At 43.1% G+C, this 13,324-nt stretch overlaps 1 protein-coding gene across 1 annotated transcript in view; it reads left to right on the top strand.

The window, feature by feature from the left end:
* LOC144723730 (neuronal PAS domain-containing protein 3-like) overlaps window positions 1-13,324 on the top strand; it is a 107,886-nt gene that overhangs the window by 72,331 nt on the left and 22,231 nt on the right. Inside the window, exons 3-5 of the mRNA XM_078602665.1 lie at window positions 1,034-1,113; window positions 5,404-5,493; window positions 11,625-11,796. Coding sequence (XP_078458791.1) covers window positions 1,034-1,113; window positions 5,404-5,493; window positions 11,625-11,796 — 342 coding nt within the window. The remainder of the gene's footprint in view (window positions 1-1,033; window positions 1,114-5,403; window positions 5,494-11,624; window positions 11,797-13,324) is intronic.

Below are 13,324 nucleotides of genomic sequence, written 5' to 3'. Positions count from 1 at the left end.
GCTGCGCATCCCATAAATCCACCCCTTTTTGTATATCGCGTGTGGGTTTTGGGCACTAACACAACATTGACCCTTACCTTGTGATTTGGGTGCCTTTTCACAAAAGAGTTTCCGCAACCCTAGGCCGCCAACCCCCCCCCACTCTATTCTGTGCACCACTCTTGGCCCCTGTCCAGATCTGTCTGCAGAGCCGTGGTAACACTGGCTTTTAAAATGTCATCCACACAAAATGCAAGCTTTATGTATATAACGGTGTTATTGTTTGCATGCTAAATGCCCCGTCATTATATTTAACTGCTGCTAAATGACACCCATTAAGGTACTTAAATGGGTCATCATTCAGTAACTGCCTGTAGTTATAGTAACATTCAAGGGCGGCTGAAAGTCAAACGTACGACTAGCTGAATAAAGGATTTTTCGCATTTAAAATTCCTTTATGAATTACAATGTAGAGGAATGAGCGGTGTAATGCTTTTCTATAGAGTTCATCCTTTGCTGCCTCATTTTTCCCCTTTTCTGCCAGTCAGGAGATTCTCATTATATCATCATCTCTCCAAGAGTAGTTGAACCAGATATTATGATTGATTTTTTTTCAGTGTTTGCGCAGAAAGTAAAACTAAATAAATAAAGAACGGCGCATGACGGCTGGGCCCGTGGATCTTTTTTCAAAAGTCGGCACGATGAAAATGTCTGGGAGAAATTTGTTTTCAGAGGCAATTTGATAATGAGCCGGAGGAGAGCGCTTTTGCTGCACTCCCCCTGCTTTGTTTTTCTTGCGTGAATAAAAGCCGAGGGGGTAGGATTACGGCTGGTGGCAACAGCGCAGTCGCGTTGACATGGTGCCGCTCTCTCACCTGTGTTCGTGCTCTAAGGGTGCTGTTTTACAGCGCCAAACAGCTGGTGAGATGTGCTTCCTCCTTGTCGAGTGCTAATCAATGTACAGCGTGTGCCATGTGGCTGACGGGGGCCTGGGGGGGGGGGCTGCTGCTGATGCTGCTGCTGCTGCTGTGCCGCTTGTCATTGTGTGGTGCAGCGATGGGGCAGAAGAGGAGAAGCTCCAGTGCCCTGGCCATGGAAGTGTTTGAGCATCATCTCGGCAGCCAAATCCTCCAGGTGAGAAACAAAAACAACTTTTGGCACAAACTGACTGAATAAAAAGTCACGTAGGAATGAGAAAAACCCGTGGGGGGGGGGGTGGGGGGGCTTTACCAAAGCATCAAACTTCATTCGTAATGCTATGATTTTGGAGTGGTAATTTTTCATATCATTCGTGGCCGAGGTGAGAAAACAATAATTCGGGAACGTGACAGACTGGGGTGTGGCATTGCCCCTGCCCCTGACATTTGGCATATTTGAAAGGAAGAAATAAAGGAAGGGCAGAATCTAATGTGTTGTTCTAGCCATTTTCAATTTTCAAGTTTTCACGGACTTTATTCAAATTCACAATTTCTGTGACTACCATGGCCTCCGTGTCAAAACCGTAGCCTTACTCATCATGAATTTATGCTTTCATCTACGTCTCCATTGCATTTGACTGTGCTCGAGTCTGCGCGAGTGATGAATGAATCAATACATCAGCCCAGTGCAGGCAGCACTAAAATCTAATGTTGCCAGTTGCCAATATCCAACGGAAACCAACGATATGTAGACAAGAGTTGAAAACGCGCAAACTAATTGTTCGAGAGTACACACAGATTCAACTGTTGGTTAAGGACTCGTAAACAGAGGAAACATTAATCAAAAAATAAATCCAGATTAAACAAACGTAGCAGATGCTCTTTAAAAGACAACGACACGATTACACAAGTGTAAAAAATAATTGGATGCAGTGTAGTGGACTCCACAGAGGTCAAAGTGATGATGACCGTGCTGCTGAGAGCTGCCGGTTATGCCATGCCATCACGAACGCCAGGCTGAGCGCGCAGCCGGCTGACTCCCAGGTTGATGCCAACTGACCTACCAAGCAAACACAACACATCTGATCCATTTAGTTCGGGTCTTTTTTTTAATCACCAGGTTTGGGCAACCCTTTTAATCAATTTGGTTCAATTTTCAATCGGATAAATTCCTAAGAGCATTACAACGCTCTACTAAAATGTCTATATGGTATCATCTTTGCGAGCATTAGCATGACCCCCGTGTTACATACAGACGGAGATAATGGGTTGCTGCTTTCATCCTTACAGGCTCCACAAACTCCTGGATATTACTAAAGATGGGCTAAAGTGCCGCACTGAAAATGCACGTCTTGTGTGTATTATTGGACAACTGTTAAAAGAGCTTCATAGCTCATCGGATTCCTCCAGTATGAATAAATAAATATTCTAAATATTCAGATATACTCTGTATTTCGGTGGCAAGTGTGCGCATATAATTTTTCCAGAAGCGAGAGTGTCACCCTTTGCAATAGGATACCAAAGCACATTGTAAATTATAAGCTGAGCACTGCTAACTGTGGTCAATTAAACGTGTCAATAAATAAGCACAATTCATTTGACACAGATATGTGTGTTATATATTTATGTGTCTACAACGCAGAAATATTAAAATTAATGTTACCTCGTTACATAAAGGATAGTGACATTTTTAGCTTTTTTGTACACTCAGTGAAAGCATAAAACAACATCTTGCCACTAATTTTTACTAACTAATAAACGCACCACTACGTTTTACATTCTGGAGAGGTGTTTTATGTATACAATAGATATGTACCAATTCACACCCACCCCACACCCGCAACCCTGCTCACCACCACCAAATTTGTTGAGTTGTGATTCGTGATTCAACGTCAAGATTGGATTCGATGAAAAAAAAACATTTTAGTGGCAACTAGTGGCTGCAGCAGTCACGTGATCTCATTACACACAACGTGTATGACGAGAATAGAACACGATTCACACGCGCATGGTTCGGTGCACTTATTGCAAGCTTACGAATCATTATTGATCGATGAATTGATGCGGTGTTACACTTGTGATGTAGAGAATTCGAGGTGAAAATTATTAGTGGTGTCACGATGACGAGAAGTTATGCAGGAGGTCGTGTGTTCGATCCCGACCTTGTCAATGCCTGTGTTGTATATTTGGAGTTAACATCTTCTCTCTCTCCCTGTGTTCGCGTAGAATTTCTCTCGTTCCTTCGGTTTTGCCCCGCACATTTTGAAACGTGCGTGTAAATTAATTGGCTGTGACTATGAATTCCCACGTGTGATTCTTGTATGAGCCACTTTGATCAGCTATCTCGTGTGGCCATGTTGCCTCTGAAAAATAACAAATAGTTAAGCGGGCTTTTGCTGGTAAATTAAATAGTAGTTATGGTATTTACTCGATAGTAGGCGTGTAACAATGCACCGATTCAAACATTAAAATTAGACACATTATTTAGTGATGCTGCCTTTGCGCTGGCACCCAGCGCATATAAAGAAGGACTCAAAAGTTTTCTCATAGTTTTGGGAATTTACGAAAAACGTCACATAATTTGTCGGTCTTTCCTTTTTTAAGGCAGTGTAATTTTTCAACAATTAAAATTAATTTTCATGTTCAGAATACATGCTTTTAATATTTTGTGCGAGAATGAATAATGTATTATTTGTGCTAATGATATGCTGATGTACTTTTTAGGCTAACAGGGTGGGCAATAATATACAATCGAGACCAAAATATATATTTAGAAACGATCTTGATGAAATGGTAAAAACAATACAAAAATGGTTCTTGAATAAAATAATGACCTCGAATTATGGCAATTCATCAAATCAACGGTGGTTGCCGAATGTGTCATTGTTACGTGCCTATTATAGAGACTAAAATAACCCTTGGCTGTGTAGGTTAATAAAAGAGACAAAGCAGTAATGTATCACGATGTACATAAACAAATAACAAGGCTCCAGGTTATTGCCACACATTTTAAACTCATAAAATCTTAAGCAGTCATGGGCTGCAATCATGTGCGTTCAGCATGAAGCTCAATACCGAGCAATGTAACGATAACCTGACCTTTGATTACTCAATTGTTTAAACAGGACAATAAACATAATTCTGTTCAGTTGCTGTTTTATAGACATTTCACACATCCACACGTATGTTTCCCCAATATTAAATCATATTATTCATATGTGACTTCTAATAAAGTGCAAATGCTGAATAGCTTCATTCGCTTTTAGAGTTTAGTGAAAGTGGTATATTGAATTTTCTCACCACGAGTCAATTGTCTTACTCCTGCATTTGACCTCGCAACCCAGAGCCCTCTTCAATAAGACACTATTTTTCTTGTTCGGCTTTCACGGGTTCTACAATAAATGATCTGTCTGAGACCATGTTCAAAGCGTTGCTACACAGCTCTGTTTCATGTGTAGTTTATTACTTATTAGCACTTAGCAACCAACCATCCATTCACGATCTATTAACCAACGTTATTCATCGCTCAGATCAGCGTGTCCTTTTCAAATATATTTTTTATATATTTCCAAGTATTTCCGAAGAATCTCTGCTTCACACGATGCACTGGTGTCTGCAAAACTACCATGTTTCAAATACACGAATTTCTGTAATCACCACCTTGATGAAAGCAGTACCTTTGCAGCCTGATGACGGAACATTTTAGATTATCCTTTAAAATAATCGGTTTGTTTTCATGTTGGCACTTAAAACACACAGATCCTATTGCATTTGCGCAAGACTCAAGTCAATTGTTGCACAGTATGCTCGGCGATGTCTTTGTTCAGAGGCATGACTAATTTAACCTTTTTACCAAATGTTAATGAATTTTTTTTTTATCCGCGGTATAGATTGTTTTCTAACACACTTGTCCATAGCGAATCAATTGAAGTCCCCTTAATGTTAATGCAAATTGCTTGTCAGGAAATGACAGATGAATACATTGGGCGCATGTACACTGGCTACGAAAGAATACATTAGGGGCGAAAAATAATTCCAATGCCGACATTGGGATTATTGAAGTTTGTGAAACATGTCTGTCAGCTTTGCTGCCTCTGTGGAATTTGAGTGTCACAATTAGGGCCATATTTAACCGCTGAAGATTAATCAATGGATTATCCGTCCCAGACGAACCTCAAATTAGGGTGCTCAGGTAGCCACCATCTAATGTCTTCCATTACAAAAGTCAATAACGCTCCAGCATCTCTCCACTCAAGCTATTGTGAATGTTTTGCAAACTGTCCGACATACGACAGCAAACAAACTTAGGACGGATGGCTCTAACCCCTGCCACTTAACACAAGCACGGAATCAGCTCAGCAGCAGCAGCCTTGAGTTATAGGCGTTCCTTCTCCAATGTTATACAAAATATACAACCGTAAATGTTTGTTTAATTTACCATTGAAACGTATTGATCCCTGCACTCGATGTGTTGCGTTCATTGCATTGTCTCGCTCGTGTCTTGCAGTCCCTGGATGGTTTCGTGTTTGTGCTGAATTTCGATGGGAGGTTCCTTTACATATCAGAGACGGTGTCTATATACCTGGGACTCTCTCAGGTAGGACGTTCTCCGGTCGCACTCACCATGGTTCCACATTAACTTTCCATGATATCGGTTCATGCCAGTGTTGAAATTCAATGACGTGTGGTAGAGTCGGGCAGTGGGTTGGTGCACTGTGGCAAGTCAATGTCAGATGTTTGGAGCACTGCTTTAAAGCAGCTGTGGGCAAGAGTTAATCAGCAATGTATCAATTAAGCGTCGGAAATGCCCTTTCTGTATTGGTGGCACCTGATGCCGATACAATGCAATTTGTATTTACGTCGCATCTAAATGCAGCAGCATGTCGGGATGCTTTACAAAAAGCAGTTCGTGCATATCACGGGGAACCAATTAAAATATACGCATATAATTTCATATTTAATACACTTCATAGATAGTATCCAGTCACAGGCAGAACAGAAGACTTGAACGAGAGCATAGAATCGGTGGCATGAATAACCAGGGGGCAAAGGATCTCCAGACTATGGAGATGCAGCCAGTCATAGGAAGTGGAGAAGACAACAGGCATGGAATTAGCGGCAGGGATGACGGGGGGAAGGAGTTCCAGACCACAGAGATATTGGCAAAGAATGAGCGACCTCCCACTGAGTGGAGGTCGACAGAGGGGTTTGAGAGGAGGTCCGACTCACTGGAGTGGAGAGCACACAAAGGGGAGTCGAGCGAGATAGGAGAGAAGGTAATGGCGCTGGTCATGAAAGCAATGGCTGGTGAGCTTACACGGTGTTTGATCCGATCTCACCTCATGCCACTAGCCATTACGCAGCACCTGACAATACCAAAGGTATTCGATATTCAGCTCAGTCATTCTGGTGGTGCAATGGCCTGCAGCGGGATGGATCGTGTAGAGGCACCCACAATGAAGGGGCAAGTTACGTGTCTGTACAGAAAGTACAGATGCAGAGGTGTTTCAATGTTATTACCGTGCATGAGTGGGTTTTCTCTGGGCAAGAATTCTCGAGAAGGAATTTGAGATGCGGATGCATTTTGATGCGTCCGCAATCATCTATATTACATTTTTTTGTAGCAACGTAACTGGCAAAACATTCCACAAAGTGGCGTCTTGAAATTGAGTTTTTTTTTTACCCAGCGTTTCCTGGGTAAACAAAAAAAAACGTGGTTATTAATTTAAACCTCCAATGAAGTAAATTGAAGGCGGTGTTAAATATTAAGCTTTTATGTGATGACTGGGATAAATGAGGCAGATTAGCCCAACTAAAAGTTTTGGCTCCTTTTCGTCATCTGATTGAGGGAATGTGCACATTTCATCCAACTGGCAATCATCGTGGAAGCCACAAGAGTAGCATCAAAAGTTTATGACGCATGTCTAAAGTGTTTTTGCCATTGAATCCATTAGTAGCTTTCCCATTGCAATGCTTCAGAGAGCTGTCTCTGATAATGCCTACATTACCAAGTATGATGAGAATCCAGCATTAATGCAACGATTAAACGCTACAGACACTTGGCAGCGGGAATCGTCTGTGATTGGATTGGACGGTGTCTGAGCGGTTCACCTTCCTGTAGCTGTCAACCTCTGTGGCCTCAGATCCGCGGGCGACAGAAAGCATCACCATCGTTTTTTTGCGACGCCTGCCTTCAGGTGAAGCCTTACAGTCTCGGAAAAGGGCATAATTGTTGGAGCCTGTAATGAAATTAATGGATTAATTGTCACACAAAGGACAATTAACTACCCATCATGGATAATTATGGACCAGTAATTGACACTAATGCTGCTTTAACCTTCAGAGTTTGTAATTACTTGAAGCAAGAATTTGTTCTAACGAGTGTTTGCTGACACCCCCCTAACATGAAAGCAAAGTCCAAAGTGTGTTAACAGATGGCCAATTTTTACACCAAATGACTCTGTAATGTTGCCAACTCTCTTGCACATTGTCGTTTCTCCCACCATCCCATTTCCCCCAGGGCACTGCATAATGAAGTTTAGAATTTTTGTATTTATATGACATGAAAAATCAACAGCTTTAGAAGGGGGGGGGGGGAGGAGGAAACTTAACTATTATTTATTTATTTCGATCACTTATTATTGGCAACGAATTCACATCAGACTTCATTACCACCTGGAATATGTGAAGCATTGTGTTCCCAGATGCAAAATATAATAATTAGTTTGTAAGCAACACGTATCATATGGTCAAGCTGGCACAATAGGCTACAATTTTACCAGTACCTCAAATTGAGCAAAATGCTGCTCGTTAATAATTAAAATAAACAAAAAGCGATAGAAATTATACAAAACCGCACAAGAAAAAATACAAACTCCACAGACTGCGTTGGGGGCGGGCTGCCGAGCCAAAATTGCTGAGAGTGATCTTTTGAGTTTGGCCTCAGATTATTCGATGACTCAGGGCAAGAGGCAAAAATTGATTGCAGTGGCAGGATGATTGAGGGGCCTATCTGCTGTGCGCTAGCTAGCTCAGGACGCGTTGATAATCGGCGCCAATCCCTCCGGTGATCTTACACCCTGGGCCCCCCCCCCCCCCAATACCGTGGGCGGTTGGGCTCACGATGCGTGCGCGCGTGTGTATGTACACACACGCGCGCACACATGCACGCAGGTCCGGGCACACACACACACACGCGCGTGCACACTGTATCGGCATCCACAGCTGCCGGAGCGTGAAGTTGATCGATGCAGCCGGGAACACATGGGACCCGTTGGGACCCGCTTTTGAAAAAGCCGGTCGTTTGTTTTCAATTAATTAGCAAACCGGCAGCATGGGAAATGGCGGGCAGGGCTGAAATGGAGAGATAAAGGGGGATCAGAGATTTGCAGTGTTTACCGGAAGGTGTTTTCTATAATTATCCGACAAGGGCAAGTGCATACGCAGAGGAACAGCATGCTGCATGTATTTTCTTCTGCCGCGTTATAATAGTAGGCCCTGCAGTAACACGCGCTTCTTCACATTAGCACTTCACAATTGTATTTCATTAATAAATCAATATGCGGCATACATTTTCGATTGAACCACAATTTAAAAATATCACTTCTTGTTATGTAAATTCTCCACTGCGTGCAATGTTGTACTGATAGTTTTCCCAGATGTAATAGGCGTACTTTATACGTGTGAACAATATACAATACATAATCCAACGTAATCTGTCCTATCACATACAAATGAATATTTTAAAATGTAATTCCGTTCGCGAGATTAAATTCCGTGGAACCATTGTCTAAACGCCAATGTTAATGCATTTGTGAACGACGGCTTTAAAACAATTATCTATAAAAATATCCAATCGCTGCATTTACATTCTCAATCCACCTATTTTGCCGTAACCCCTAGCTCACGATGTCTCCATTGCTCCTCCACCGAATCTCAAAAACATGAATCAATAAGTGGATGAATGCATTTTTAAAACCTGGTAAGATTTCTCCATCGGAGAATAAACCAAATCAAAGTATCACCGGCCAAGCTGCGCTGTGGACTGCAGCCAAGATCATCAGACGGAATTCAAAATATATTGTGGAGGGTATCCTAATTTGGGTGATATCTTTAGACAGGGATTGCAGCTTCCCATTAGTTTGATGGCTCTTGATGGGGCTGGCAGGCTGACTTGTGCTTTTTGGATAGGGGGGAAAAGGCCGAGTTGTCCGTCATTGCTCTCTGACAAGGACACAATTAGCCTATTGAGTTTAGGAGCCAAACGTTCCATAAATCTCCTCCGAAAAGCAATGGACTGATCCTTGTGTACCCTAATGCGGGCTGACTGCTTCGTGGATAAACGGCCCATAAATGTTATGTGTAATTTAGTCACCGTGTCAGATGACACTGCACAAATTTACATTTCCAATTTTCAGCGGCCGCCGCTGATGTTTTTTTTTAGGGACTGTTATCCTCACCTCTCCCTGCCACGGAAGGTACCCGAGGAAAGAACGGCTCCTGATCATAATCAAAATTTATACTGTTTTGCTATTAACGATCATGGGGTAGTCTTCTCCCTCATATTGCTAGGCAGCCCGGAGAGCCGTGGGTGGCATATCACATGATAAATTCCTCATTCTTTAAAGCTGGCATTGCTCATTGGAGATTTATTGTCTGTAATGAATAGTTTTCGCCAGGGCCTTGGCGTGGGAGGGATGTACTCCCCCCCAAAACAACAAGCATTTATTCAGCAAAGTAAATTCTCTGGCAGAGGACCAGCTCGCCTGCCTAAAGGCCCCAGGATTCCCATTGATTCTTACCGCTGTATGTTTATAAATGCTTTACTGGAATTACGCACCAAAACAAGGGAGTAAAAATAGGCAACTCTGTGTAACGAGTTTAAGTGCCTCCATTCAATACGTTTTTTTCTTGCGTGTGTTTTGTTTGCGAAAGAAGTTTTGATATTTTATTTCACGTGTACGATTTTTTTCTCTCTCCTTTGTATCACAATGTTATTTTGTGCTTTAAAAAAGATTGCATTTTTCTTCTTCTTTTTTTTGGGGGGGGGGGGGTGTGTGGAGTAGCTAATCCACGTCTGTAAAGCTTATTTAATGTACCGCATTTTCTTCGCGCTTATGCGTGGCACGCTGAGCACACAGCAAGCCATGTGTAGAATAAAAGGGAGAATTCCTTGAAAATGAAAAGGACGCCAGCTTCAGCAGTTACAATGAAATATTCATTTGTTTATTTTATGTGAGCACATGCACTATATCCACTTGTCCAGAGTAGCTTTATTATTGGCATTTTGATAAATGAGCCCCTTCTCGTTCGTGGATTCATATGTGCTTAGGCATATTGTGTTGCGATGTTCACAAGCTCATGTGGATATTGCACAAGCGTGTGCGACTATGGGCAAGCGAGTGTGACTTCGCAGCTGTGCATAAAAATGTGTACTTATACAGAACGTAGTCGAAACATTTTGATTGAAACATTTTTCGGGGAGGGAATCAATGTTCACGGCCAAAAAGATTTTCCACCAATATGAAGAGATGCTCGAAGGGTTTGGTAGATTGCCTTTTTCTCTCGCTTTTGTTTGCCGAACAATATTACTTAATTAAATGCATTTATTTATTTGTTTGCTATTAGAGCACAAGACAGCCCGCCGTGTTATTGGTGCCACTGAAGTGCCAGCAGCAGCAGTGGGAGAAATGCATTGATATTATTTACATCTTGTGTGCAAGGGGATAGAATTGCTGCTATGGCGTGATGATCAGCGGCACACTGCACTTCAAATCCAGGGGTCGCCGGCTTCGATTTCATTTTCCGGCATGACAGTTGAAACAAATTGCGGAACTTTCTTAAATCCCCGATCCCTCCATTCACCCGGCGATGTGAATGGATACATCACAGCTTGTCGATCGGCAGGTCGTGTGTGTGGTAGTGGGGTAAAGTGTGGGCACTCCCACCTCTTCTAAGATGTTTGGTCAGCGTGGAAGAGTAGGCCAAGTACCCTACAGAGGGGCACTCATTTGCTCCATGTAGTGGAGGCTCATCTCCCACCAAGTAATTGCAGGGATACACTTTGCATTCATCTTTTGTGTCCATGTGGCCATGAGGAGTGTGTGCGTGCACGCTTGTGTGTGTTCGTTCGTGCATGTATGGGGAGAGGTGGTGTCGTGGTTAGCGCACTGCACTATGAACCATGCAACCCAAATTCGATTCTCGATCACGACCAATATTTGAACCGGTCCTGGGCCTCTGCTAAGTCGACTCAGCCTCAAATGATTACCTGGCGTGATAAACATCGCCACTGGGGAGACAAAGGCGGCCGGGCATGGTGCTGGCCACCCACTCCCTCGTGTGATGTGCCAGCCTTCATAGGTGCTCGCTAACAGCACTTGCCCCAAATATCTGTTCAGGCTAAAAGGGGGAATATTTGTCTTTGTTGTGTCTTTGTGTGTGTTTGCCTCTGGCCAGCGTTAAAGACTAGGCCAAATACCAAATAGAGGGGCTCGCCTGAGCTCGCACGAGTATGAGCACCTCTCTGCCAGCAATAATTTTGCTGCTTTTGTCATTTTGGCGACCCAGCTCACTCTTGTAAATGAGACCCATTGCCGGCCTCTTAAATTCTCTCCAATTCAACCGCAGGGCTGCACCTTCACCACGCACCTATTGTTGTGTCCGTGCGCGCATTATTAGCAGCATTGCTCGCTGTTCGACGCCGCGTCCGTGCGTGCGTATTGGCAGGTGGAGATGGCTGGGAGCAGCGCCTTCGATTACGTGCACCCAGCGGACCACTCCGAGCTGGCCGAACAGCTGGGGATGAAGCTGCCTCCGGGGAGGAATTCCTCCCTGCAGGCGGCCGCGGAGGACGGCGCCAGCTCAGCCTCCTCCTCGCAAGCGGAGACGCCAGAGCCGAGTGAGTGCGAGGCATTTGATGACGAGCGACATCGCGATTCTATTTAGATTTAAAGCTTTCGTGACTGCAGGGATTCATTTTCTTGGTTTTTTCGGTAAAGTCACGTAGAATGGAAATAATAAAGTAATAAAAATAAAACACGTCGTGAGAATTATTTTATTATGTTTTATTTTTATTATTTTATTATTTCCATTTTACGTGACTTTAGCGAAAGAACCAAGAAGATGAATCGCGATTCTATTTTGACATTTTTGTTTTGTTTTTACCAGGTAAGGCCCACTGGGCTATATTGTTGTTTTTTCACAAGCGACCTGGCCACACGTGATAGAACGACCACGTGGCTTATCGCGTGGAAATGTATAGGCAGCCAAATACCCTAAACGAGTCTTTTTTCTTAATGTGGAGGGAAAAACCAGAGGGGCCGGAGACAAATACAAGTGGCCATGGGGAGAGAGAACACGTAAACTATAAATATACAGCAGGCGTCCGGGTCGGGATCGAACCCACGACCTCCTGTAAAACAGGCGAGGTAGTTAACATCTCACCACCGTGGCGTGCCTCACTGCATTATGCATAAATGTAACGATTCAGCCACCGCCCCCCACCACCCCCCCCCCCTTCCTCGCAACCACATTGTGGTGTATTTTTAACACTTCTAGTGGCTGTAGAAGTCATACAAATGAATGATATTCAGCACAAATGAGCTGAAAATAATTAATTCTTAAAAGTGTGATTTGATGCATATAGTTTATCATTTTAACTTTCGATTTCCCCCCCAAATTTTTATCAAGATTGTGCTATCGGCATCATGTTACAAAATAAATTATTTATTTGGAGATCTCATAGACCCATGCAGCCCTTCATACTCAGATAATGGTCCACAGAAACGGATATACAGAGCTCCCTCAAAGTGCAGAACCAAATGTAATATAATAGCTCTTTTTGTGCAGTTATCAGTGACTGACCTGAAACCATCAATTCAGCACACTTGAGAACCAGGTTTAACCACAGGATTCGAACCCAGGATCTCAGCAGTGCCAGCTCATCATTCTGATCCCTGAGCCATGAAACTTTCTCATTTCGAATCGATTTTAATCGATGCACCAACGTATGATAACACCCATAATACATGAATACAACACAAATCTCAACAACATCAAAGGCACAAAGACAGTCCCTTGGAGAATGGAGATGGCCTTTAAACATTAAAATTGTTGCCTTGCTTTACCTTCCTCAGAGGAATGATGAGCTGACTGAGTAAACCCTGGCATGTATTTGAACTCATGTCTTATACATGAGAAGCCTGCTGTGGCGCCAACTGTGGCTGTGTCCCAACCTAATTCACTGCAACCGCAGACGATTTACGCCGAGATGCGATGAGTGGGAGGCATGTTTGTGTTGATGTATAATTCAGTGGGTTCTGCCTCCGTATCACAGAATCTCTGATCATGTGTAACGCTTCTCTGATTGTTGTAGTTGAACCACCAACCTTATTTGTATCCAATAACAAACCAGACATGTGGTTCCA

The sequence above is a fragment of the Lampetra planeri genome, chromosome 18 (genome assembly GCF_965212315.1).
Source record: "Lampetra planeri chromosome 18, kcLamPlan1.2.h2, whole genome shotgun sequence".
Taxonomy (NCBI): Eukaryota; Metazoa; Chordata; class Hyperoartia; order Petromyzontiformes; family Petromyzontidae; genus Lampetra; species Lampetra planeri.
Note: the sequence above shows the minus strand (reverse complement) of the source record. Positions and strands in the feature narration are given on the sequence as shown.